This window comes from Grampus griseus, assembly GCF_964374135.1.
Source record: "Grampus griseus genome assembly, chromosome: 14".
NCBI lineage: Eukaryota > Metazoa > Chordata > Mammalia > Artiodactyla > Delphinidae > Grampus > Grampus griseus.
Genome location: NC_139008.1, coordinates 36,305,642 through 36,333,277, shown reverse-complemented (window position 1 = coordinate 36,333,277; position 27,636 = coordinate 36,305,642). Strand labels below are relative to the sequence as shown.

The window sequence follows — 27,636 nt, the reverse complement described above, 5'->3', positions numbered from 1 at the left end:
GTGGAGCGTGTCTGGGCTCCTTAGCTGATTTCTTTGTGGACCGCATAGTGTTTCAGAGGCCTGCAGGTAAACAGTAAACCTTCATGGGGCTATACACGTGTAAAGTCCTGGAGGGGAGGACCCCACCTTGGCCATCTGGAACTTAACAGCAGAGTTGGATAGTCCCAGCCTGGGGGCGCGGAGAGCAGTTCTACACTTGGCTGGTTGAGTTGCAGATGTCATTCCTAGGGCAGCAGATTGCAGCTCTGAGCCACAGGCCTTGACCTGGCCCGCTTACCAGACAACACGAGTGTGAAGACAGTGCATTTACTCAGACTAGCCCTGCCTCAGATGAACTTGCTCTTATGGGAGGGAGGATGGGGAGGCCTGTGGTTTTCGCCAGAGATCTCTTTCCCTTCACGCTGCCCTCTTGCTCAGGGGCCTGTGCCACACTGCTGCCCAGGCTCCCTCCCCAAGGCTGGGTCACACCGGAGCCACCCAGGGAGCCACTTTCTCCTAATGGAGTGGTTTCTCTGTTTAGTTCAGTCTGCGGTTCAGCTGCCTGGGAAGGGGAGAGGAACCTTCTCTCAGTCCCAGCAGGCAGCGCATTAGAGCTGGGACCAGGCGGCATTTCTTTTTGTTCCTTCTAAGTAAAGCTAAGATAAAGTTTGTGTGTGCATGTATTCTGTAAGTCAGTTATTTGTAGCTGGGGGGTAGCCTGAACTATGTAAATGAAGGCAAACCAACCCTTCAGAGTGAGGTGTAACCATCTAAACAAGTGAGGTGGCAGGAGGTTTTGGGTCCCTCTTTGGAAACACCTTCTCATGGAAAAAAAAAAGTAGATGATTCTTTCTAGGCCTATGTGATGTTCCTCCTGGAAATAGTTGGTTAAACGAGTGATTGCTTGGGGGAGGGTTTGCTCTGTTTGCTTCCCGTTGATTATGTTTAGTGAGGTGTTGCTGGGCTTGAGAGGTTGAGAAGTCCTGCTCTTCCAAGAGTCAGGTCGTGGTCCTTATTGGCACATTTGTCTCCTTCATTTCCTGTTAAATGTAGGTGCAGGTTCAGAAGACGAAAGACCTGCTCAATAATGTGGCCTCTGATGAAGCTAACCTAGAAGCCAAAATTGACAAGAGGAAATTAGAGCTGGAAAGAAATCGGAAGCGACTCCAGACTCTGCAGAGTGTCAGGTAGATATGAACACCTGAAGTGTGAGTAGAACGCTGTCTCTGCAAGTTAAAGCAGACTGAGGGAATATATCGTCAGTGGTATTAACCTTTCAAGCAGTGGGAAAAGCCCAGCATAAAGATGTCTCTGCTGCAGAATGTACGTGTGTTTTTAACAGGCACACTGCTAAACTCATTCTCTTTACTGCTTTCAATATGTCTGGAAAACTGCTTAGTTGTTGAACCTCCCTTCTAGCTTTTATAGCTTCTTGGAACACAAGTCAAAGTAAGTAAATCCAGATGGCGAAAGTTATACAAGGCCTGGCTCCTCAGATCTGTGACTTGCCATAAATTAGGTGGAAACAGAAACATACTCCCATTTCTTGGTTTGAGTAGATTTTACAGTTTCTAATTCCTCACTGGTAATTCATCCTTCCTCTGACTTTCCCTTTCAAGTGTGTGCCTCACATTTTCTTGGAGCCCACACTTGCCCCCACCGCACCTCTTTCTTGTGCCCTCCCTTTTTCTCTCACTTTGTACCCTCCTTCCTTTGCTTTGTTTCTGTGTTGCCCTTCCTCCGTTTTCATTCTCCCGTTATTTTTCTCTCTTTACTCCTTCTTTCTCCAGCTGCTGTATTCGCTCTGAATGTGTCTTGCTTTCTGGGGACACGTGCCTGGCCCACACTCTGGCTCCTGTCCTGAGATCTGCAGGAAGGCAGCACCTGGGGGCAGCAGACAGTAACCGAGGGAGCATCAAGGCTTCCTCTTTGCCAAGGGCAAGCCCACATCCCTTCTGCCTCTGGATCAGGGCCACCAGATAGATTTATCTCATTAAAAACTTCTGCCTTTCAAGCATAAATTCATTTTTGTTAAGCCTCAGATCTTTTGTTTTTTTAATTTATTTTTATTTTTTTTATACAGCAGGTTTGATTAGTCATCAGTTTTATACACATCAGTGTATACATGTCAATCCCAATCGCCCAATTCATCACACCACCATACCCACCCCCCCGCGGCTTTAACCCCTTGGTGTCCATACGTTTGTCCTCTACATGTGTCTCAACTTCTGCCCTGCAAACCGGTTCATCTGTACCATTTTCCTAGATTCCACGTACATGCGTTAATATACGATATTTGTTTTTCTCTTTCTGACTTACTTCACTCTGTATGACAATCTCTAGATCCATCCACATCTCAACAAATGACTGAATTTTGTTCCTTTTTATGGCTGAATTCCATTGTCTATATGTACCACAACTTCTTTATCCATTCATCTCTTGATGGGCATTTAGGTTGCTTCCATGACCTGGCTATTGTAAATAGTGCTGCAATGAACATTGGGGTGCATGTGTCTTTTTGAATTATGGTTTCTCTGGGAATATGCCCAGTAGTGGGAGTGCTGGATCATATGGTAATTCTATTTTTAGTTTTTTAAGGAACCTCCGTACTGTTCTACATAGTGGCTGTATCAATTTACATTCCCACCAACAGTGCAAGAGGGCTCCCTTTTCTCCACACCCTCTCCAGCATTTCTTTGTAGATTTTCTGTTGATGCCCATTCTAACTGGTGTGAGGTGATACCTCATTGTAGTTTTGATTTGCATTTCTCTAATAATTAGTGATGTTGAGTAACTTTTCATGTGCTTCTTGGCCATCTGTATGTCTTCTTTGGAGAAATGTCTATTTAGGTCTTCTGCCCATTTTTGGATTGTGTTATTTGTTTCTTTAATATTGAGCTGCATGAGCTGTTTATATATTTTGGAGATTAATCCTTTGTCTGTTGATTCATTTGCAAATATTTTCTTCCATATTGAGGGTTGTCTTTTCGTCTTGTTTATGGTTTACTTTGCTGTGGAAAAGCTTTTAAGTTTCATTAGGTCCCATTTGTTTATTTTTGTTTTTATTTCCATTACTCTAGGAGGTGGATCAAAAAAGATCTTGCCGTGATTTATGTCAAAGAGTGTTCTTCCTATGTTTTCCTCTAAGAGTTTTATAGTCTCTGGTCTTACATTTAGGTCTCTAATCCTTTTTGAGTTTATTTTTGTGTATGGTGTTAGGGAGTGTTCTAATTTCATTCTTTTACATGTAGCTGTCCAGTTTTCCCAGCACCACTTATTGAAGAGACTGTGTTTTCTCCATTTTATTTCCTTGCCTCCTTTGTCATAGATTAGTTGACCATAGGTGTGTGGGTTTATCTCTGGGCTTTCTGTCCAGTTCCATTGATCTATATTTCTGTTTTTGTGCCAGTACCATATTGTCTCGATTACTGTAGCTTTGTAGTATAGTCTGAAGTCAGGGCGTCTGATTCCTCCAGCTCCGTTTTTTTCCCTCAAGACTGCCTTGGCTATTCGGGGTCTTTTGTGTCTCCATACAAATTTTAAGGTATTTTGTTCTAGTTCTGTTAAAAAAAAATGCCATTGGTAATTTGATAGGGATTGCATTGAATCTGTAGATTGCTTTGGGTAGTATAGTCATTTTCACAATATTGATTTTTCCAATCCAAGAACATGGTATATCTCTCCATCTGTTGGTATCATCTTTAATTTCTTTCATCAGTGTCTTACAGTTTTCTGCATACAGGTGTTTCGTCTCCCTAGGTAGGTTTATTCCTAGGTATTTTATTCTTTTTGTTGCAGTGGTAAATGGGAGTGTTTCCTTAATTTCTCTTTCAGATTTTTCATCATTAATGTATAGGAATGCAAAAGATTTCTGTGTATTAATTTTGTATCCTGCAACTTTACCAAATTCATTGATTAGCTCCAGTAGTTTTCTGGTAGCATCTTTAGGATTCTCTATGTATAGTATCATGTCATCTGGAAACAGTGACAGTTTTACTTCCTCTTTTCCAATTTGTATTCCTTTTATTTCTTTTTCTTCTCTGATTGCCGTGGCTAGGACTTCCAAAACTATGTTGAATAATAGTGGTGAGAGTGGACATCCTTGTCTTCTTGTTCCTGATCTTAGAGGAATTGCTTTCAGTTTTCACTATTGAAATGATGTTTGCTGTGGGTTTGTTGTATATGGCCTTTATTATGTTGAGGTAGGTTCCCTCTATGCCCACTTTCTGGAGAGTTTTTATCATAAATGGGTGTTGAATTTTGTCAAAAGCTTTTTCTGCATCTATTGAGATGATCATATGGTTTTTCTTCTTCAGTTTGTTAATATGGTGTATCGCATTGATTGATTTGCATATATTGAAGAATCCTTGCATCCCTGGGATAAATCCCACTTGACCACAGTGTATGATCCTTTCAGTGTGTTCTTGGATTCTGCTTGCTAGTATTTTGTTGAGGATTTTTGCATCTATATTCATGAGTGATATTGGTCTGTAATTTTCTCTTTTCGTAGTATCTTTGTCTGGTTTTGGTATCAGGGTGATGGTGGCCTCATAGAATGAGTTTGGGAGTGTTTCTTCCTCTGCAATTTTTTGGAAGAGTTTGAGAAAGATGGGTGTTAGCTCGTCTCTAAATGTTTGATAGAATTCACCTGTGAAGCCATCTGGTCCTGGACTTTTGTTTGTTGGAAGATTTTTAATCACAGTTTCAATTTCGTTACTTGTGATTGGTCTGTTCATATTTTCTATTTCTTCCTGGTTCGGTCTTGGAAAGTTATACCTTTCTAAGAATTTGTCCATTTCTTCCAGGTTGTCCATTTTATTGATGTATAGTTGCTTGTAGTAGTCTCTTAGGATGCTTTGTATTTCTGTGGTGTCTGTTGTAACTTCTCCTTTTTCATATCTAATTTTATTGATTTGAGTCCTCTCCCTGTTTTTCTTGATGAGTCTGGCTAATCATTTATCAATTTTGTTTATCGTCTCAAAGGACCAGCTTTTAGTTTTATTGATCTTTGCTATTGTTTTCTTTGTTTCTATTTCATTTATTTCTGCTCTGATCTTTATGATTTCTTTCCTTCTGCTAACTTTGGGTTTTGTTTGTTCTTCTTTCTCTAGTTCCTTTAGGTGTAAGGATAGATTGTTTATTTGAGATGTTTGCTGTTTCTTGAGGTAAGGTGTATAGCTATAAACTTCCCTCTTAGAACTGCTTATGCTGCATCCCATAGGTTTTGAATTGTCGTGTTTTCATTGTCCTTTGTCTCTAGGTATTTTTGGATTTCCTCTTTGATTTCTTCCGTGATCTCTTGGTTATTTAGTAATGTATTGTTTAACCTCCATGTGTTTGCGTTTTTTACGTTTTCTTCCCTGTAGTTCATTTTTTTTTTAATAGCTGTTCTAAGGTTTTTTTTTTTTTTAATAATTTATTTTTGGCTATGTTGGGTCTTCGTTTCTGTGCGAGGTCTTTCTCTAGTCGTGGCAAGCGGGGGCCACTCTTCATCGTGCTGCTTGGGCCTCTCACTATCGCGGCCTCTCTTGTTGTGGAGCACACGCTCCAGATGTGCAGTCTCAGTAGTTGTGGCTCATGGACCCAGTTGCTCCACGGCATGTGGGATCTTCCCAGACCAGGGCTCGAACCCGTGTCCCCTGCATTGGCAGGCAGACTCAACCACTGTGCCACCAGGGAAGCCCCCTGTAATTCATTTCTAATCTCAGAGCGTTGTGGTCAGAAAAGATGCTTGATATTATTTTAGTTTTCTTAAATTTACTGAGGTTTGATCTGTGACCCAAGATGTGATCTATCCTGGAGGATGTTCCGTGCGCACTTGAGAAGAAAGTGTAATCTGCTGTTTTTGGATGGAATGTCCTATAAATATCAATTAAATCTGTTTGGTCTATTGTGTCATTTAAAGCTTCTGTTTCCTTATGTATTTTCATTTTGGATGATCTGTCCATTGGTGTGAAGTGTTAAAGTCCCCCACTATAATTGTGGTACTGTTAATTTCGTCTTTTATAGCTGTTAGCAGTTGCCTTATGTATTGAGGTGCTCCTATGTTGGGTGCATATATATTTATAATTGTTATATCTTCTTCTTGGATTGATCCCTTGATCATTATGTAGTGTCCTTCCTAGTCTCTTGTAACATTCTTTATTTTAAAGTCTATTTTATCTGATATGAGTATTGCTACTCCAGCTTTCTTTTGATATCCATTTGCATAGAATATCTTTTTCATCCCCTCACTTTCAATGTGTATGTGTCCCTAGGTCTGAAGTGGGTCTCTTGTAGACAGCTTATATGCGGGTCTTGTTTTTGTATCCATTCAGCAAGCCTGTGTCTTTTGGTTGGAGCGTTTAATCCATTCACTTTTAAGGTAATTATTGATATGTATGTTCCTATGGCCATTTTCTTAGTTGTTTTGCGTTTGTTTTAGTAGGTCCTCTTCTTCTCTTGTGTTTCCCACTTAGAGAAGTTTCTTTAGCGTTTGTTGTAGAGCTGGTTTGGTGGTGCTGAATTCTCTTAGCTTTTGGTTGTCTGTAAAGCTTTTGATTTCTCCATCGAATCTGAATGAGATCCTTGCCGGGTAGAGTAATCTTGGTTGTAGGTTCTTCCCTTTCATCACTTTAAATATGTCATGCCACTCCCTTCTGGCTTGTAGAGTTTCTGCTGAGAAATCAGCTGTTAACCTTATGGGAGTTCCCTTGTATGTTATTTGTCTTTTTTCCCTTGCTGCTTTCAATAATTTTTCTTTGTCTTTAATTTTTGCCAATTTGATTACTGTGTGTCTCAGCGTGTTTCTCCTTAGGTTTGTCCTGTTTGGGACTCACTGTGCTTCCTGGACTTGGATGGCTATTTCCTTTCCCATGTTAAGGAAGTTTTCGACTATAATCTCTTTAAATATTTCCTCTGGTCCTTTCTCTCTCTCTTCTCTTTCTGGGACCCCTATAATGCAAATGTTGTTGTGTTTAATGTTGTCGCAGAGGTCTCTTAGGCTGTCTTCATTTCTTTTCATTCTTTTTTCTTTATTTTGTTCCGCAGCAGTGAATTCCACCATTCTGTTTTCCAGGTCACTTATCCATTCTTCTGCCTCAGTTATTCTGCTATTGATTCCTTCTAGTGTAGTTTTCATTTCAGTTATTGTATTGTTCATCTCTGTTTGTTTGTTGTTTAATTCTTCTAGGTCTTTGATAAACATTTCTTGCGTCTTCTCGATCTTTGCCTCCATTCTTTTTCTGAGGTCCTGGATCATCTTCACTATCATTCTGAATTCTTTTTCTGGAAGGTTGCCTATCTCTACTTCATTTAGTTGTTTTTCTGGGGTTTTGTCTTGTTCCTTCATCTGGTACATAGCCCTCTGCCTTTTCATCTTGCCTATCTTTCTGTGAATGTGATTTTTGTTCCACAAGCCTCAGATCTTTTTAATAGAAAAATTTCTCTGTTTTCCTCTAGTCCAAAAGATTATAAATTATTTTCTAGTTTGTCTGTTTATGTTTTTATTTTTAAAATTTTTGGGGCTGTGCCGTGCGGCCTGCGGGATCTTAGTTCCCCGACCCGGGATCAAACCCGTGCCCCCTGCATTGGGAACTCGGAGTCTTAACCACTGGACTGCCAAAGAAGTCCCTATCTGTTTATATTTTTAAAAGAACAAAGTTTTCCCTTTAAGATCTATAATAAGAGAAAAAAATTCAACAAACCAATTGAAACAGGTTTTTATGCTGTGGTTTTATTTTTAAGTTTTATATTGTTTAAAAACTTAGCTTTAATTTGTAGCAACCTATATTTCTCTTTTTAGGGGACTGATTAAATTTTGGAACATTCAGACAGAATATTATACCCAGCTAAGATAATGCATGTATTTAATTTATTGATTTTTAGAGATGTGTATGATGTATGATTATTCTTTAACTCTGTATTGAAATATGTGCCATATTGAGTGAGGAGAAAAGACCTCAGAGCTTCATTTGAGATAATATACTTAATGTTTGTTAAAAAGAAATACATTTCTGTATGTATCTATGCATAGAAAAGTCTGGAAGGATGTATGTCAAATATTAAGTGCTAATACCTAGTGATGGGATTATGAGTAATTTTAATTTTATTCTTAATACTTTCAGGATTATTTCTAGTTTTTACAAAGAGCATGTCTTAATTTTTGATTAAAAGTATCTTCATTTTGTGGGGAGGGAAGAGAAAAGGGGAAATTAGCTTTAGTTACAAGAATGAAGAACCTTCTCTAATTAAAGGCTTTCCAAAGAAAACCAGGACGGAATCTGGAGCTCTGAATATCAATTTCAAACTACTGTATTTTTGTATATTGATTAATCTTTCAGTTTTTATTTCATTTTTTTCTAGGCCAGCCTTTATGGATGAATATGAGAAGACTGAGGATGAATTGCAAAAGCAGTATGACATTTATCTAGAGAAATTTCGAAATCTGGCTTATCTGGAACAGCAACTCGAGGATCATCACAGGATGGAGCAAGAGAGGTTTGAGGTGAGTGCTTAGTCCTTCTGTATGACCATTTGTTCTGGTGTGTTACTTTGTACTTGTTGACATGCCAGTTTGTAAATATCACTGTGAAAAAAATATCTGGTGAATGTTTTTTCTCCCTGACCAGACTAAGGATTGCTCATGTGATTCTTCTGTTTTTCTGGTTGTGTAGCCTGGGCTCCGAGGTTGTCAAATCTTTGGTAGTAGGTTATCACCAGAGTTTGGTCAGTTAGGACTACAGACAGGGTGGGGACACGACCTGTGCAGTTGGCTACAGCTGCAAGCTTAGAAGGACCTGGGCTTGCTTTAATCCTCTGCTGTCACCGTTTTGAAATTCTTAGTAATTTTTTTTTTTCTTAGTAATTTTTAACTGCATTTTATTTTGCACTGAGTCCCACAAATTATGTAACATGTCTTGTGTACAGATCTTGCTTGGTCAGCTCACTTAAAGATTTTCAAGCTCTGGTTTATTGAATCACCCAGAGTAGCTTTTCAGAAACTGCTTTATAAAGAAGAATTGTAGCTTATCGATTATTGCGGGAAATATGTATGACCTATAAAGTGACCAGCTGTCTTTCAGGTTCCTTTCATCCCAATGCGTAAGGCCATTTAGGAAAGAGTATTTCAGATCCCAGCATCAGTTGATAAGTATGGAATCAGAGCAAAGGAAGTTGGACAAAGTTGCTGTCATTTTGAATTGCCCTTATCCCCTAGGGATATTTCTGCTTAACCCTAAAATAGGCATTTGGAATCTATTTTCACAGTGAAACTGGTCTCCAGTCTCCCTTTCTCATGCTGTCCTTGACAGCTTTTGGTATAAAGGTTATCCTAGCCTTATTACAAACCTGGACATTTGAATTAGGTGATGCTACTTTGTTGCCAAGAGGGCTGGCTGTAACTGACACCTTCATCTGGACATGTTTATCTGGACGAGGAACCTGTTGCCACTCTTGCTGTAAGGCAGAGGCAGGTCATGGAGGAATGGAGGGTCCAGGACAGGCACGTTTTGAGGGCAATGAAAAGACCCTGGAGTTCTGGACATTTTAAACATTGGGTGTCTGGGAAAGAGCAGTAAAGAGACAGTGAAAATAAGCTGATCATTTTGTACTATTGTCTGGGCCACCCCTGGGCTCAGAGAACGTACCAAAGAACGTGCCTCAGGATGCGAGTGGGTGGCCCAGGTTACTTCTGAAGGGCGCCTTCCTGCCCACCCTCCCTTCAGCAAGTACCTACCCTCTTTTTCTTCTGTGCTCACAGCTACTCCCCATGCTTCTAATACCTGGTCCCTCAAAATATCTCATGCATGAAACAGTGCTTCCTTTTTAACATTTAGAACAACAGCACATTTTTAAAAGCCAATTTCCTCTCCCATTCTCTCTTTTTCTAACTTTTTTTTTTCGGCCGCACCGCATGGCATGCGGGATCTTAGTTCCCCAATCAGAGATGGAACCTGCGCCCTCTGCAGTGGAAGTGCGGAGTCTTAACCACTGAACCACCACAAGGAAGTCCCTCCCATTCTCTTTTTTGACAATAATCAGGGCCACATTTTGTAACCTAACTCAAGTATTAGCTTTTTTTATACCCTAGGAATTAAAACTAGTATTTCTTTCTTTCTTTTCCTATCTGATCACTCCTACCATTTAGCCCCTTTCAGGGTTAGAATTGTGCAGGGCAGGAAAATGATAAAATTCGTGCTTTATTTTAAGAGCAAGAGGCCCTGTAGTTGATGCATCTGTTCCTGTGTCCACATCCCACACAGGCACATGTGACAGGCATCTTGTTGTGTTGTCAATTTTCTTCAGAGGCAGTGAGGTGTAGTGGGAGGAGCCTGGCTTTGGGGATCAGTGAGGCCCATTTTGGGCCAGTGGTGTCACTTCTGGGAGCCCCCCTTTTCATCGGGCTGCCAGAGTGATGACGGAGAGGGGGTGTTGAGTTTCTCATGCAGCGTTAGTTCTCTTCCCCTTCCTGTAGTTTAGCCTTTTTTGCTTCTATATCACAAATTTAGCAGTACTTATATGGTAAAGAATAATAAAACAGTCCAGAAAGTGTCATTTCTTCTGGATCTTGTTTTTCCTGCTCCATAGGAAGCTGAAAACACTCTCCGTCTGATGCAGAACAAGCTAAAGGAGGAAGAAAAGCGACTGCTCAAGAGCAGAAGTAAGCCCATACTTTTTAAATGGACGTACTTACTCTGGACTAGAGTTTTTAGCCTCAGAAAATTTACACGCATATTTTATTTATTTTCAAAAGGCAATTTTCTCACAACTTTTATATCAGGTACCATTTTAATTCACTTAGGAGCTCAAGAGAATGTTTTAAATTACATAGCATTTAAAGTACATTTGGTTTTCGTGCCAACTGAAATACTGTTTTCCCCTGTTTAAATGATACAATTAGTTTGAGTTGCATATAATTATACAAGAAAATTTGCTCTTAGAGGTCTTGTAGGGTTCCTTATTTTAGGGCAAACTGAGGGAAAGCAAGTATTGTGATGCAGTACAAGTGTACTTATTTGAAGGTAGTCCCCCCACTTCACACACGCCTGTCATATGTCCCCCGGTAATCCAAAGTCGTTCATCTAGGCTCTCACCTGTAGAGAAATGGGAGTTACCTACTTGTGAGACCTAGATTCTGGGAAGAAATGTTCCCCATGACTGGGTAGCACACTTCATCCATGAACTTCACCAAGGTGTCAAGTCAGCCTTGGGAGCAGTAGCAGCACATGATCTTCATGCGGAATTGATGGCTTTGTCTCACAGAGTTACTTCTCTTGCTTGTTTCTCTTTTCTTGTGATGGTTTTTTCTCTCATGCTTGCAGGAAGTGTACCTGTCCCAGCAGGTGTGCTCTCTCTCTGTGTTTTCCCTTTGTATCTCTTGCCTGTCATACTTGTTCTATGCCTCTCTCTCCTGAATGTCAGGAAACTCTGGAAGAAGAGTAGGGACTGCTGTGAAATTCTCTAGGGGCAAGTTTAGAAAATTCCAAGGGCCTCTCTAGCAAAAGCAGCCCCTCACCTTTATGGTTCCAGGTTGGCCAGGAGTGCCTGAAGCAGCCCTAAATGATAAGCCTGCATGGAGTTTATCCTCTTCCGAGAGGCCCAGCACAGGTAAGAGCCCGGTTGGTTGGCTGCATCCTGCTCTGCCCTGGACCAGCACATTAAGACCTTTCTCAGTGATCTTGCTTTATTCTTCTGAACTCCTACTTTAATTTTGTGATCCATAGGTTTGGGATCTCATGAAGGACAGAGATTCTCATGAGTATGTGTGATTTAGTTTTTTTGGAAAAATAAGTTCCGGTTTAAACCAACTTAATGAAGGAAAGCGCTTAATTTAGTAATTTTTGAGCAAAGAAGTTAGGAAAATATTTACAAAGGACCATTCTCAGTTCTATTTATCCTAAGCTTCTTAAGATGCCCTGTGCTTCTTTGCTTTTCTGCACATGTGGGAACATTGCCCAGAGTATTGGGATATAAAGGAGGAGAGATATAAAGGAAGACCTTCTGAACTTTTCTCCCATCTGTGAAAGACTCCTCTGAACAGAAAAATCTAATAGTACATAGATGTGAATCGGGGCAAGAATTAGCAAAATCCAAAAGCTGGAAGAGAGCATCTTGTTCAGGCCACTCTGCAGGTAGCTGATTCAACCCAGCAAAGCATTATTGAGTATCTATTCTGGGTGCTAAGGACATACCAGTGGACAGCAGACAGGGATCCTTGCCTTAAACGATTTGATGTGCTAATGACATGCTGGGGGACAAACAATAAGCAAGCTGTTTGTGGAAGGTGAAAAATGCCATGGGGGAAAACGAGGAGCAGGTAAGGGGCATAGGGAAGGTGTAATAGAATTGCAGTTTTAAAGAGGAGTCAGGGTAGACCTCACCAGGAGATGCTGTTTAAACAAAGGCTAAATCAGTAGAGCTGGGGAGAAGGGAGCTATCAGATGGGGAAAGTCCCAGCCTTTCTGTGAGAAACTCAGTGAGTTTTGCTGAGTGAGGAAAAGTATGAACACATGGGGCTGGAGCTGAGGCAGATGAGATGAGCTGGAAGGTGGGCCGTGTGCTTGAGGGGTTCACATTTGATGGAGACTGTCTTCTCTGTTAAGCAGGAGGTAAAGTCATCTCAGATTTCGCTTTGGGATTTGGAGTAAGAGGTTTGAGGAAGAGAAAGTTTGAGTAATTAGAGATGGGAGAGTGCCATAGGCCCCAGAGATTAAAAAGGCAAAGTGCTCTGTTGGGATGCCCTGTAATAAAAGTCAAGGGCGACTCTTCACCTTCCCACCATCCTTTTAAACCTCGTTGCTGGGGGTAAATTTATAACTGTATCCTCGGTAGGATTCAAGCACTGTAGCATTAGGAACTTAAAGAATCCTCTGAATTTATAAAATGACCCAGGAATTTCTAGAAAGCAACTGAGTAACCTTGCTGTGGTTCCATTTTTGTGGTGTAGTGGAGAGAAGATGTTCATGCATGTCATGCACATTTACCATTTGCCTACTGTGTGACGGGTGTTGTGCCAGTGCACAGTGATGGCAAAGGCGCTCAGGGATCTCCACGTCTAGAACTGCACCATCGGTACCTGGCCATGAGCTGGTGTTCTTGGAGCACTTGAAACGTGGCTAGTCCGAATCGAGATATGCTGTTTGTGGAGAATATACACCAGATTTTGAAGACTTACTATAAAAGTAGAGTAAAATTACTCATTAATACTTTTCTAAATTGGTTACTTTTTTTTGAATTTTATTTTATTTTTATACAGCAGGTTCTTATTAGTTATCCATTTTATACATATTAGTGTACATATGTCAATCCCAATATCCCAGTTCATCATACCACTACCCCTCCCACCCGCCACGTTCCCCCCTTGGTGTCCATACGTTTGTTCTCTACATCTGTGTCTCAATTTCTGCCCTGCAAACTGGTTCATCTGCACCACTTTTCTATGTTCCATATATATTCACTCTGTATGACAGTCTCTAGATCCATCCACGTCTCTACAAATGACTCAATTTCGTTCCTTTTCATGGCTGAGTAATATTCCATTGTATATATGTACCACATCTTCTTTAACCATTCGTCTGTTTATGGGCATTTAGGTTGCTTCCATGTCCTGGCTATTGTAAATAGTGCTGCAATGAACATTGGGGTGCATGTGTCCTTTTGAATTATGGTTTTCTCTGGGTATATGCCCGGTAGTGGGAATGCTGGGTCATATGCTAATTCCATTTTTAGTTTTTTAAGGAACTTCTCCATACTGTTCTCCATAGTGGCTGTATCAATTTACATTCCCACCAACAGTGCAAGAGGGTTCCCTTTTCTCCACACCCCCTCCAGCGTTTGTTGTTTGTAGATTTTCTGATGATGCCTAATCTAACTGGTGTGAGGTGATACCTCATTGTAGTTTTGATTTGCATTTCTCTAATAATTAGTGATGTTGAGCAGCTTTTCACATGCTTCTTGGCCATCTGTATGTCTTCTTTGGAGAAATGTCTATTTAGGTCTTCTGCCCATTTTTGGATTGTGTTATTTGTTTCTTTAATATTGAGCTGCATGAGCTGTTTATATATTTTGGAGATTAATCCTTTGTCCGTTGATTCATTTGCAAATATTTTCTCCCATTCTGAGGGTTGTCTTTTCATCTTGTTTGTAGTTTCCTTTCCTGTGCAAAAGCTTTTAAGTTTCATTAGATCCCATTTGTTTATTTTTGTTTTTATTTCCATTACTCTAGGAGGTGGATCAAAAAAGATCTTGCCGTGATTTATGTCAAAGAGTGTTCTTCCTATGTTTTCCTCTAAGAGTTTTATAGTCTCTGGTCTTACATTTAGGTCTCTAATCCTTTTTGAGTTTATTTTTGTGTATGGTGTTAGGGAGTGTTCTAATTTCATTCTTTTACATGTAGCTGTCCAGTTTTCCCAGCACCACTTATTGAAGAGACTGTCTTTTCTCCATTTTATTTCCTTGCCTCCTTTGTCATAGATTAGTTGACCATAGGTGTGTGGGTTTATCTCTGGGCTTTCTGTCCAGTTCCATTGATCTATATTTCTGTTTTTGTGCCAGTACCATATTGTCTTGATTATTGTAGCTTTGTAGTATAGTCTGAAGTCAGGGCGTCTGATTCCTCCAGCTCCGTTTTTTTCCCTCAAGACTGCCTTGGCTATTCGGGGTCTATTGTGTCTCCATTACAAATTTTAAGGTATTTTGTTCTAGTTCTATAAAAAATGCCATTGGTAATTTGATAGGGATTGCATTGAATCTGTAGATTGCTTTGGGTAGTATAGTCATTTTCACAATATTGATTCTTCCAATCCAAGAACATGGTATATCTCTCCATCTGTTGGTATCATCTTTAATTTCTTTCATCAGTGTCTTACAGTTTTCTGCATACAGGTGTTTCGTCTCCCTAGGTAGGTTTATTCCTAGGTATTTTATTCTTTTTGTTGCAGTGGTAAATGGGAGTGTTTCCTTAATTTCTCTTTCAGATTTTTCATCATTAATGTATAGGAATGCAAAAGATTTCTGTGTATTAATTTTGTATCCTGCAACTTTACCAAATTCATTGATTAGCTCCAGTAGTTTTCTGGTAGCATCTTTAGGATTCTCTATGTATAGTATCATGTCATCTGGAAACAGTGACAGTTTTACTTCCTCTTTTCCAATTTGTATTCCTTTTATTTCTTTTTCTTCTCTGATTGCCGTGGCTAGGACTTCCAAAACTATGTTGAATAATAGTGGTGAGAGTGGACATCCTTGTCTTCTTGTTCCTGATCTTAGAGGAATTGCTTTCAGTTTTCACTATTGAAATGATGTTTGCTGTGGGTTTGTTGTATATGGCCTTTATTATGTTGAGGTAGGTTCCCTCTATGCCCACTTTCTGGAGAGTTTTTATCATAAATGGGTGTTGAATTTTGTCAAAAGCTTTTTCTGCATCTATTGAGATGATCATATGGTTTTTCTTCTTCAGTTTGTTAATATGGTGTATCGCATTGATTGATTTGCATATATTGAAGAATCCTTGCATCCCTGGGATAAATCCCACTTGACCACAGTGTATGATCCTTTCAGTGTGTTCTTGGATTCTGCTTGCTAGTATTTTGTTGAGGATTTTTGCATCTATATTCATGAGTGATATTGGTCTGTAATTTTCTTTTTTTGTAGTATCTTTGTCTGGTTTTGGTATCAGGGTGATGGTGGCCTCATAGAATGAGTTTGGGAGTGTTTCTTCCTCTGCAGTTTTTTGGAAGAGTTTGAGAAAGATGGGTGTTAGCTCTTCTCTAAATGTTTGATAGAATTCACCTGTGAAGCCATCTGGTCCAGGGCTTTTTTTTTTTTTTTTTTTCATTTTTTACGGTACGCGGGCCTCTAACTGTGGTGGCCTCTCCCATTGCGGAGCACAGGCTCCGGACGCGCAGGCTCAGCGGCCATGGCTCATGGGCCCAGCCCCTCCGTGGCATGTGGGATCTTCCCAGACCGGGGCACGAACCCGTGTCCCCTGCATCGGCAGGCGGACTCTCAATCACTGCGCCACCAGGGAAGCCCTGGTCCAGGGCTTTTGTTTGTTGGAAGATTTTTAATCACAGTTTCAATTTCGTTACTTGTGATTGGTCTGTTCATATTTTCTATTTCTTCCTGGTTTGGTCTTGGAAGGTTATACCTTTCTAAGAATTTGTCCATTTCTTCCAGGTTGTCCATTTTATAGGCGTGGAGTTGCTTGTAGTAGTCTCTTAGGATGCTTTGTATTTCTGCGGTGTCGTAACTTCTCCTTTTTCATATCTAATTTTATTGATTTGAGTCCTCTCCCTCTTTTTCTTTATGAGTCTGACTAATCATTTATCAATTTTGTTTATCTTCTCAAAGGACCAGCTTTTAGTTTTATTGATCTTTGCTATTGTTTTCTTTGTTTCTCTCTCATTTATTTCTGCTCTGATCTTTATGATTTCTTTCCTTCTACTAACTTTGGGTTTTGTTTGTCCTTCTTTCTCTAGTTCCTTTAGGTGTAAGGTTAGATTGTTTATTTCAGATGTTTGCTGTTTCTTGAGGTAGGATTGTATTACTATAAACTTCCGTCTCAGAACTGCTTTTGCTGCATACCATAGGTTTTGGATTGTCGTGTTTTCCTTGTCATTTGTCTCTAGGTATTTTTCAACTTCCTCTTTGATTTCTTCAGTGATCTCTTGGTTATTTAGTAACGTATTGTTTAACCTCCATGTGTTGTGTTTTTTACTTTCTTTCCCTGTGATTCATTTCTAATCTCATAGCGTTGTGGTCAGAAAAGATGCTTGATATTATTTCAATTTTCTTAAATTTTCTGAGGCTTGGTTTGTGACCCAAGATGTGATCTATCCTGGAGAATGTTCCGTGCACCCTTGAGAAGAAAGTAATCTGCTGCTTTTGGTTGGAATGTCCTATAAATATCAATTAAATCTATCTGGTCTATTGTGTCATTTAAAGCTTGTGTTTCCTTATTAATTTTCTGTCTGGATGATCTGTCCATTGGTGTAAGTGAGATGTTAAAGTCCCCCACTACTATTGTGTTACTGTCGATTTCCTGTTTTATAGCTGTTAGCAGTTGCCTTATGTATTGAGGTGCTCCTATGTTATGTGCATATATAATTATAATTGTTATATCTTCTTCTTGGATTGATCTCTTGATCATTATGTAGTGTACTTCCTGGTTTCTTGTAACATTCTTTATTTTAAAGTTTATTTTACCTGATATGAGTATTGCTACTCCAGCTTTCTTTTGATATCCATTTGCATGGAATATCTTTTTCCATCCCCTCACTTTCAGTCTGTATGTGTCCCTAGGTCTGAAGTGGGTCTTTTGTAGACAGCATATATTTGGGTCTTTTTTTTGTATCCATTCAGCAAGCCTGTGTCTTTGGGTTGGAGCATTTAATCCATTCACTTTTAAGGTAATTATTGATATGTATGTTCATATGACCATTTTCTTAATTGCTTTGGGTTTGTTTTAGTAGGTCCTTTTCTTCTCTTGTGTTTCCCACTTAGAGAAGTTTCTTTAGCGTTTGTTGTAGAGCTGGTTTGGTGGTGCTGAATTCTCTTAGCCTTTGGTTGTCTGTAAAGCTTTTGATTTCTCCATCGAATCTGAATGAGATCCTTGCTGGGTAGAGTAATCTTGGTTGTAGGTTCTTCCCTTTCATCACTTTAAATATGTCATGCCACTCCCTTCTGGCTTGTAGAGTTTCTGCTGAGAAATCAGCTGTTAACCTTATGGGAGTTCCCTTGTATGTTATTTGTCGCTTTTTCCTTGCTGCTTTCAATAATTTTTCTTTGTCTTTAATTTTTGCCAATTTGATTACTATGTGTCTTAGCGTGTTTCTCCTTGGGTTTATCCTGTATGGGAATCTCTTCGCTTCCTAAACTTGGGTGGCTATTTCCTTTCCCATGTTAGGGAAGTTTTCGACTATTATCTCTTTAAATATTTTCTCTGGTCCTTTCTCTCTCTCTTCTCCTTCTGGGACCCCTATAATGCGAATATTGTTGCATTTAATATTGTCGCAGAGGTCTCTTAGGCTGTCTTCATTTCTTTTCATTCTTTTTTCTTTATTCTGTTCCGCAGCAGTGAATTCCACCATTCTGTCTTCAGGTCACTTATCCGTTCTTCTGCCTCAGTTATTCTGCTATTGATTCCTTCTAGTGTAGTTTTCATTTCAATTATTGTATTTTTCATCTCTGTTTGTTTGTTCTTTAATTCTTCTAGGTCTTTGTTAAACATTTCTTGCATCTTCTCAGTCTTTGCCTCCCTTCTGTTTCCACAGTCCTGGATCATACTGTCATTATTCTGAATTCTTTTTCTGGAAGGTTGCCTATCTCTACTTCATTTAGTTGTTTTTCTGGGGTTTTGTCTTGTTCCTTCATCTGGTACATAGCCCTCTGCCTTTTCATCTTGTCTGTCTTTCTGTGAATGTGGTTTTTGTTCCACAGGCTGCAGGGCTGTAGTTCTTGCTTCTGCTGTCTGCCCTCTGGTGGGTGAGGCTATCTCAGAGGCTTGTGCAAGTTTCCTGATGGGAGGGACTGGTGGTGGGTAGAGCTGACTGTTGCTCTGGTAGGCAGAGCTCAGTAAAACTTGTGTGCTGATGGGTGGGGCTGGGTTCCCTCCCTGTTGGTTGTTTGGCCTGAGGCGCCCCGACCCTGGAGCCTACCTGGGCTCTTTGGTGGGGCTAATGTTGGACTCTGGGAGGGCTCACACCAAGGAGTACTTCCCAGAACTTCTGCTGCCAGTGTCCTTGTCCTCACGGAGAGACACAGCCACCCCCCGCCTCTGCAGGAGACCCTCCAACACTAGCAGGTAGGTCTGGTTCAGTCTCTTATGGGGTCACTGCTCCTTCCCCTGGGTCCCGATGTGCACACTACTTTGTGTGTGCCCTCTAAGAGTGGAGTCTCTGTTTCCCCCAGTCCTGTCGAAGTCCTGCAATGAAATCTCGCTTGCCTTCAAAGTCTGAATCTCTGGGAATTCCTCCTCCCGTTGCTGTACTCACAGGTTGGGAAGCCTGACGTGGGGCTCAGAACCTTCACTCCAGTGGGTGGACTTCTGTGGTATCCGTGTTCTCCAGTCTGTGAGTCAGCCACCCAGCAATTATGGGATTTGATTTTATTTTGTGTATTTATCTTTATTTTTGGCTCCATTGGGTGTTCGTTGCTGCGCACGGGCTCTCTCTAGTTGCGGTGAGCGGGGAGCTACTCTTCATTGTGGTGCGCAGGTTTCTCATTGCAGTGGCCTCTCTTGTCGCGGAGCACAGGCTCTAGGTGCACGGGCTCAGCATTTGTGGCTCGCGGGCTCTACAGCGCAGGCTCAGTAGTTGTGGCGCACGGGCTTAGTTGCTCCGCAGCATGTGGAATCTTCCCGCACCAGGGCTTGAACCCGTGTCCCCTGCCTTGGCAGGTGGGTTCCTAACCACTGTGCTGCCGGGGAAGCCCCTGATTTTATTTTGATTGCATCCCTCCTGCCATCTCACTGTGGCTTTTCCTTTGTCTTTGGATGTGGGGTATCTTTTTTGGTGAGTTCCTGTGTCTTCCTGTTGATGATTGTTCAGCAGTTAGTTGTGATTCCAGTGCTCTTGCAGGAGGGAGTGAGAGCACATCCTTCTACTCTGCCAACTTGAACCAGTCTCCTATTGGTTACTTATTAAAATGACATTTTAGATATATTGGGTTAAATAAAACATTATTAAAATTAATTCACCTGTTTTTGCTTTAATGTAGTTAGTAGAAAATTTTAAATTGCATCTGGGGCTGGCATATTTCTATTGGACAGTGTTGATCTAAAAGGAGAAACTTACAAAGTTTAAGTTTAAGTGTGTATGAAGTATATTTCATTGTGTTTTTTTGTTTTTGTTTTTTTTTTTTGGTGGTTCGCGGGCCTCTCCCGTTGCGGAGCACAGGCTCCGGACGCGCAGGCCCAGCAGCCATGGCCCACGGGCCCAGCCGTTCCGCGGCACGTGGGATCCTCCCAGACTGGGGCACGAACCCGTGTCCCCTGCAATGACAGGCGGACTCTCAACCACTGCACCACCAGGGAAGCCCTTCATTGTGGTTCTGATTTGAATTTCTCTGATAGCCGATGAAATGGCGCATCTTTTCATCTGCTTATTGGCTGTCTGTATATCTTCTTTGGAGAGATCTATTCAAGCCCTTTGCAGATTTTTAAATTGGGTTTTCCTTTTATTGTTGACTTATATAGTCTAGATACTAGACCCTTATATATGATTTCTGATTTGCAAATATTTTCTGTCATTCTCTGGACTATCTTTTCACTTTCTTGATGCTGTCCTTTGCTGTACAAAGTTTTAATGAAGTACAGTTTATCAGTTTTTTTCTTTGTTGCTTGTGCTTTTAGTGTCATATTTAAGAAACTGCTGAATTCAAGGTCACCAAGGTTTACCCCTCTGTTTTCCTTCTAGGAGTTTTATAGTTTTAACTCTTACATTTAGGTCTCTGACCCATTTTGAGTTAATCCTTGTATATTAACTCATTCTTTTGTGTGTGGCTGTCCATTTGTCCCAGCACTACTTTTTGGAAAGTCTATTATTTTCCTGTTGAATCATCCCGGCACCCTAGTTGGCCATCCTCATTTTAACGTGTCACTGACAACTCGGTGATTTCGGTGTCAGCGTGTATTAACTTTAGTTTACATGCTTGGTCCTCAGTCTATTGCTGTGACTTGTCAGAAGAAATCGCACTGAGCCCAAGGTACCTGTATTAATGTTGGTTTAAAATTCATGATATCATTTGCTTTATATTGTATGGGGTGAGGATATAATGTCATAATTTTCCTGGAGGAAGTAAAAAAACTAATCTGAAGAGTGATTTCACTTTGTGGTCATTAATTTGTGTTAATATCTAGTTAATATCTAATCACATTCTCTGTAACAGCTTTTATAAGGTGGTAGTTGTCAGCTTGATTGTACTGAAGTCCTTACAGGATGCCCTTATTGACACTTTCTCCAGCTCCCAGCTTTGCCCCTTCGTGCTGTAGAGTACAGCTCTTCTCTCCAGGGCTAAAGGAAGCAGGAAACTTTCCCTCAGTGCCCAGCTAGATGCAGCTGCCATTTCATTACTCTCTTACAGCAGGAGTTACGCAAAGCATTTTTGTAGATGAACAATTACTCTACTTCCAAACTGTCTTAAGAGTCAGTGATGAGAACAGCAACTGCATTCTTCCAGTTCCATCCTTCTAAAACCTCTGTCACTCTCTGGGCACAGAGCAGTTGGGCTGGGCAGTGAAAGTTTTTTCTCCCCACTGTGGAAACTCTCCTTTTGTAGGTTTACATTAGGAAATGTTCAACCTGCACAAGACTCCAGAGGAGTATTTAAGAAATTAATGTAAAAGCCCATTGCACTGAGAATGACCTTTCTTTACCTTTATAATGAGTTTTCTTCAGTAAGGAATATCACGAGCACCAATTTTCGTTGCCAGTCACCAGGTAGCTATCTTTCCCAGGCAGCCCAAACAGGCCCTTCCTGGCCCGTCTCCCTCTTGCCTCCAGGCTTGTTCTGGTGCAGTTGCTGACCATTTCAGTGGGCTTCACTTTCCTCGTGTTATCTTCAAGGAGCTTGAGTTCTGGTAACATGGCCTAAGACTGAACAGAGAATGGTTTTTTTCCCCCGACTAACGAAGAACTCCAGCTACCTTGACAGCTGGCTAGTCAAATTTTTAGTTTTACATACTGGAATAATGTTTCTAACTGATATAACTGACCCACTTTTTTCTTGCTTTGGAAAATTGTTTATAAAAAAACTAGCCTATGGTTGTTTGCATTAACTCTTCACTAAGTATCTACAGGCAACTCCCAAGAGCCTTGTAAAATCAAATGCATCAAAAGAAAGGCTCAGGAGCACAGATGGCTTTTGACAAGAGCCTTACTGGACAGAAGCTGTTTTAGAGGCAATGACGGAGCTGCCCTTTTGTTTTGCCTACTTGTGTCGCTGCCAGGTAATGATGACTCCGACATTGACATCCAGGAGGACGATGAATCCGACAGTGAACTAGAAGAGAGACGGCTGTCCAAGCCACGGACAGCCATGGAGGCGCTCTTGCAAGGTACCACAGTGGCTCTTGCTTGCCCTCCGCCCCATGCCCTGTCACAGGAAATGGCGGCCGGGATTGGGTCAGGGCTGCTTGGTTTCGAGGCCCATAAGCACACTGCCCTGTTGTTCATCAGGATTTGGCTCTTAAACTGGTCAGTGGTCATCTTTGCTGCTAATACTCTTACCTTTGGCCCCAAGAATAACCAGTCTTATTTATGGTTTGGTACTTCTCACAGAGGCCACATAACACACTGCCTCTGCTGATCAGCTGAATTCTGCCCGTTGTGGGTCCAAACTGCTCTCAGTGCAGTTACATCCCTTATGGTCAGAGAATTAATGCACAAATAAGGGACTTACATGAGCATCTGTACTGTTAAAAAAAACGTTCTTCTGGGAATTCCCTGGCGGTCCAGTAGTTAGGACTGTGTGCTCCCACTGCAGGGGGCACAGGTTTGATCCCTGGCCAAGGAACTAAGATCCCCCATGCTGTGAGGTGTGGCCAAAAAAAAAAAAAGGTTCTTCTAGTTTCTACCTTCTTACTGCAAAAGATTCAAGCAATAACATATGTGGAGCAAATGTGGGTGCTCCCCTGGGGTCTTCCTCATGTCCCACACCCTCACCTACAGGGATCATGGCCAGTGGCTTGGAGTGTGTCCTTCCAAATTACCTTTCCACACATTTACAAGTGTGTGCTCGTGAGTGCGCACACACACACACACTCAGATGTGGACACAAAGATCACCTGAAACATTTTTAACCTAAATGGGACCAGATTGTGTGTGGTTCTGTACTTGCTTTTTAAAATTATTATTAAATATACTGGAACCTTTTCCATGTCAGTAAAATATAAATCTGCTTCATTCTTTCTGACAGCTGCATAGTATTCCATCCTGTGGCTGTACCCATAATTTATTTGGGCATTCCATATTGATATATATTTAAGTATTTCCACTCTTGCCTTTGTATGTACATCTTTCCGCATATGTGCAAGTGTTTTTTTAGGTTGCATCATTAAAAATGGAATTCTTAGGTCAAAGGTTATATAAATTGTTATTTTGATAGATACTAAATTGCCCTATATTTGCCTATAAAGCATTTCTACTACCTGTTAATTTTTGGAACAAAATTGCATTTTTATGTATATAATACTTCTAAGTTGTAAATCATCTTTATTGTTTTATATTAACTTCTATATTAACTGCTTTCTCTTATACATTTCATTTTTTTATAGGATAATTAGATGCTCTGATTCCTTTCTCTTCCTTTTATTTTTTAAGAGCTTCATGATATAAATAGAGGTTAGAGGTTATGACTCCCATTCTGCAGATGGGGGCCAAGGCTCTAAAAAGGTATGGAATTGGCTCAATAGAACGTAGTAAGGGCACTGGGTTCCTAAATTCTCCTGCTGACCACTCAGCCTGCAGAAGTAAAATCACAGGATTTGTTTCCAAAAACTACAAATAAGTTCTTCAAACAACACAAGAGTTGCATTTTATCTGACCAAGGGAGCGTGTCCATAAACAGCTCTTGATGGCCATCTCCAGGCCTGCCCTGAATGAGCTCCTCTGAGCTGCCTTCGCTGCCTTTCTTCTGAGGCCTGGCCCTGGCGTCACCGGTGGCTGTTTTTCAGCCTTCGGGTATGTGCAGCTCTCTGCCTTCACCCAGCAAGGATGGCTCCTGAGTTTTTGCAGAAGTCTCATCTAGAAAACATTGACTTCCAGAGGAGGAGGGGAGAATCACATAGATAATGATGGTGTTTTGAAGGATAAATTAATGTGATACTTAAATTTTTTTTACTGTTTGGAGCTCAGACATAGATTCAAGTACAAGTGACACTGGCCCATAAAACAAGAATATATTTCTTTTTTCAACAGAGAGCACATCTGTTCTATTGCATGTATACTAATAATGGGATTCAGTGATTTTTACCTAAAATATTTACAGGATGCATATTTATTTTTCTGATTTATGATTTGTGCTTATATTTTAATGCCCTTTTCCTCTTTTTCAAAGTGGAAATGCAGGAAATCTGTTACTGTCACAGTTCTGATTAGCTGGATGCTACTGAAGTCAGTTTTTTGTTTTTATTTTTTTTTAAGTATTTATTTACTTATTTTATGTATTTGGCTGTGCCGGGTCTTAGTTGCAGCACGTGGGATCATCGTTGCCTCGTATGGGATTTGTGGCATGCAGGATCTTTAGTTTTGGCATGCATGTGGGATCAAGTTCCCTGACCAGGGATTGAACCCAGGCCCCCTGCACTGGGAGCGTGGAACCTTAACCACTGGACCACCAGGAAAGTACCTACTTAAGTCCGTTTTTTTTTTTTTTCTTAAGTCAGTTTTTTAATGTGATTCTTCTTTTTCCCAGTTTTCTAAAGGAAAGCAAATCTTGAAGGCCGTTTCCTGTCCTGTATCCTACAAGGTTTTCATACTCTCTTCATGCTTTTGTTCTCCTCAGGACGACCCAGCAAACGCGTTGTGGGCACAATGCAAGGTGGAGACTCGGACGACGATGTGAGTCCCGACCAGCTCCCTGAGCTGTCCTGGTCTTGGCCGTCTTGGGCCAGCCTCGTAGGCTAGTTTGGCCGAGAAGCTAAGTGTATCTGACCAGTTTAGCGCGAGGTGCTGCTTCTCAGCCCGGCCTTTTGTTGGGTTTGTGGCAGAGTTCGACCTCCCAAGGAGCTAGACTCTCTTCTTTGCTAGTTGTTGGCTCATTTCTTTTCTTTTCAAATGAACGTGCTTGCCCTACTTTTTTTTTTTCTTCTCATTGTTCTTTCCATTCTCGCTTTCCAAAGATGGAAGCAGCACCAGCTCTCTTAGGTAAATGCAAGACTTCCAGCTCCAAGAAACAGGTTGGTTTTCTTTTTCACCTCCATTTGTGTGTGTGTGAGCCACTTACGGTCAGCAGAGAGCCTTCCCCAAGAGTGATACCTTGTGTCTGGGGCAAGAAGCCACTCACATGGGTTCCACAGTGAGTGGTGAAGTTACCTAGAGGTCCCTGTGCTAATGAGGAGGCGGGGTGAACACTGAGCCAAGAGACAAGGAAGGTTATCAGGCCCCTTAACTGTAACCTAGAAGAGAAGGGATTCTGCTGAGGGCTGGGATCAAGACCAGGCTTTTCTTCAGCTCCATTCTGGGGAGGGAACCTGAAAGGCAGGCTCTCTTGAGACCAGGGCCCGGAGTGTGACATCACGTTGCTGATGCCTTGAGCACTGTTGAGTGGATAACTGACTGGGAAACCAATGGAATGGGGAACCAAGGCATCCTTGCTGGGGTCCAGTTATTGGGGCCGCACTGTCCATCGATCTGGGCTTGCCTTCTTTGTTGAGTCCCTGGCAGGGCTGTGAGGCCCAAGAGGCAAAGGTGACTGGACTGATGGAGATCACAGACTTCCCATCAGGCTGAATGCCATGTGTGTTTGGAGCACGGCACTAGTACATGCACATAGCGTGGGCTGATATTCTTGTACAAACAGTTCCATTTATTAGGTACCAATGGTGAATACTTTTAGAGAAATTCACAGGAGAGGAGAGGTCACTCAGATTTGCTGGGCAAGATGCACAGAGAAGATAGGGCCTTGAATTCATAGAAGACAGTCTGTAGAGAAGCAGAGAGACTACCTCCAAAATTTTTTTAACAAAGTAGGGGATGGATGGCTAAATAGCTTCTATCCATCCATCTTACCCATCTGAGATGGAATTAGGGAAAGTCTGGTGTGGAAACTCATGACACTGGCCTCTTTTCTTATGATTTGCTTGATCATTTGTATAGCTTTCTACTTTTCTGAGTAAATGCCTTATTTGTAGCTTAAAATCTCCTCTGTGCCTGTTGCCCCTTATTTATCTCAAGGAGGCTGTTTCCACACATCCCCCTGGGCTTGTCCTTCACCTGTTCACTCATTCACTTGCCGGGTCCTTGTTGAGTGCCTGTTACGTACCAAGCACTGTTAGGGGTTAGGGGAATACAGCAGTGAACAGAACAAAGCCCCTGCCTTCTTGAGGCTTACATTCCAACGGTCATCAAGCAGATACATCAGGGGTCATGGTGATAAGAAAAATAAAGCAGGTTTAGGGGACAGAGTGACAGGGATGAGGGAGGAGGTCGATGTCTTCTGATTGGTCAGGGAAGGTCTCTGATTAGGTGACATTGGGCAGGGGGCTGAGTGGCAGGAGGAAGGTGATGCTGCAGTAGGGCAGTGAGGCCTAGGAAACATGGTTCCTGAATTCGAGGGCCGGAGGCGACAGCGTGACTGGGAGTGAGTGAACTGGGGCAGGAGCAGCAGGAGAGGCAGCAGGAGCAGCAGGAGAGGCAGCAGGGGCCACGCACAGCTTTGCAGGATGTGAGGAGGGCTTGTGCTCTCTGAGTGCAGCGGGGAGGTGCTGGAGACCCAGGAGAGCTGACCTGAGTTTCAGAGGAACCAGGTTGGGGCATTTGCAGGGGTCTAGTTCAGAGTGAGGGTGGCGGTAGCAGCAGACTGTTGAGAAGTGGTCAGGTTCTGGATGTTTCTAAGGTGAGAACCATTAGGTTTTGTTAATTGGACATGAGGTGTTAGAGAAAGAGAGAAATGCCCTGGTTGTGGCTTAATTGGCTGAAAGCATAGTTTTCATTTCCTGAGGGGGGCAGACCTGAGGCAGGGACTTGAGAGCAGATCAAGAGTCTGGTTTTGGACATTCTCAGTGTGAGCTGCCTGCTAGATGTCCACATGCTGGTGTTGAGGACTTCAAGGGTCAGGTCTGAGCTGGAGATTGAATTTGGTGGAGCCACCCAAAGACCACCATGAGGATAGATGTGATTGCTTGGGGAGAGAGAGTAGAAAGGGAAGAGAGGAGGCCCAAGGCCGATCCTGTATTGCAGAGGTCAGGGCGAGGAAGCAGGGCAGGCAAGCTCTATGGAGAAGACAAGGAAGTGAGATGGGGCAAGCACCTGAGAGGAGGGGGCCTGGAGCACAGGAAGGGGGTTCTGGGGGAGGAGGAGCAGTCCTGTGTCAGATGCAGCCATGGGTCAAACAGGAGGATGGAGAATTACCCATAGGATCTGAGTCCATTGAACGTTTCAGTCTTGGGGGACTTGGGGGGAGGGGTGAGAGCCTGGCTAGTGGTAGTAGTGGTAGTAGCCTGGCTAGCCTGGCTAGTGCTTAGAGGGCAGCGAGAGGGGAGCCAGCAGGGATAGCGTGAGTGCAAGCTCGTTCTGGGGGTTTGCTGTGAGGCCACAGGAGAACAGGGCAGAGTAGCTGCAGAGGAAGGTGGGGTTACATTTTAGCGTTTTTTATTTTGTGTTTTTAAGAAGAAGGAGATTGCAGCATGTATGTGTGCAGGTGGGAATGGTCTATATAGAGTGACTGACCATCCTGGTTTACTGGGGATACAGGACTTGCAGTATGAAAAAGCTGGTTGAGTTGGTCACCCTCATCTAGATGATGAAAGAGAGAATGTCTTTTATTTTGCTCCTTACACCCGTTTCCTGAGTGGCTTTCCATCCAAAAGCCCAAATAAGCAACCCCCACCAAGCCCCTGCCCTTCTTGCTGTCCACAGGTGGGTCTCTGGGCCTCCAGTGAGCTTCCGTGCACATCCAGTGGTGCTCCTGAGACGGCGGCGGGAAAGCCACCTTGCAGCTCCAGCCTTGGCTTGCCCGTTG

General features: G+C 41.9%; 1 protein-coding gene across 3 annotated transcripts in view; it reads left to right on the top strand.

Annotated features, from left to right (window-relative positions):
- CLUAP1 (clusterin associated protein 1) overlaps positions 1-27,636 on the top strand; it is a 43,197-nt gene that overhangs the window by 14,267 nt on the left and 1,294 nt on the right. Inside the window, exons 7-12 of one of the 3 annotated variants that reach the window (XM_082671192.1) lie at positions 1,033-1,166; positions 8,323-8,464; positions 10,546-10,618; positions 21,905-22,012; positions 24,460-24,515; positions 24,797-24,853. In XM_082671192.1, coding sequence (XP_082527318.1) covers positions 1,033-1,166; positions 8,323-8,464; positions 10,546-10,618; positions 21,905-22,012; positions 24,460-24,515; positions 24,797-24,853 — 570 coding nt within the window. Of the gene's footprint in view, positions 1-1,032; positions 1,167-8,322; positions 8,465-10,545; positions 10,619-21,904; positions 22,015-24,459; positions 24,516-24,796; positions 24,854-27,636 lie in introns of all 3 variants that reach the window. The other 2 variants (XM_082671194.1, XM_082671193.1) reach the window with 2 other exon arrangements.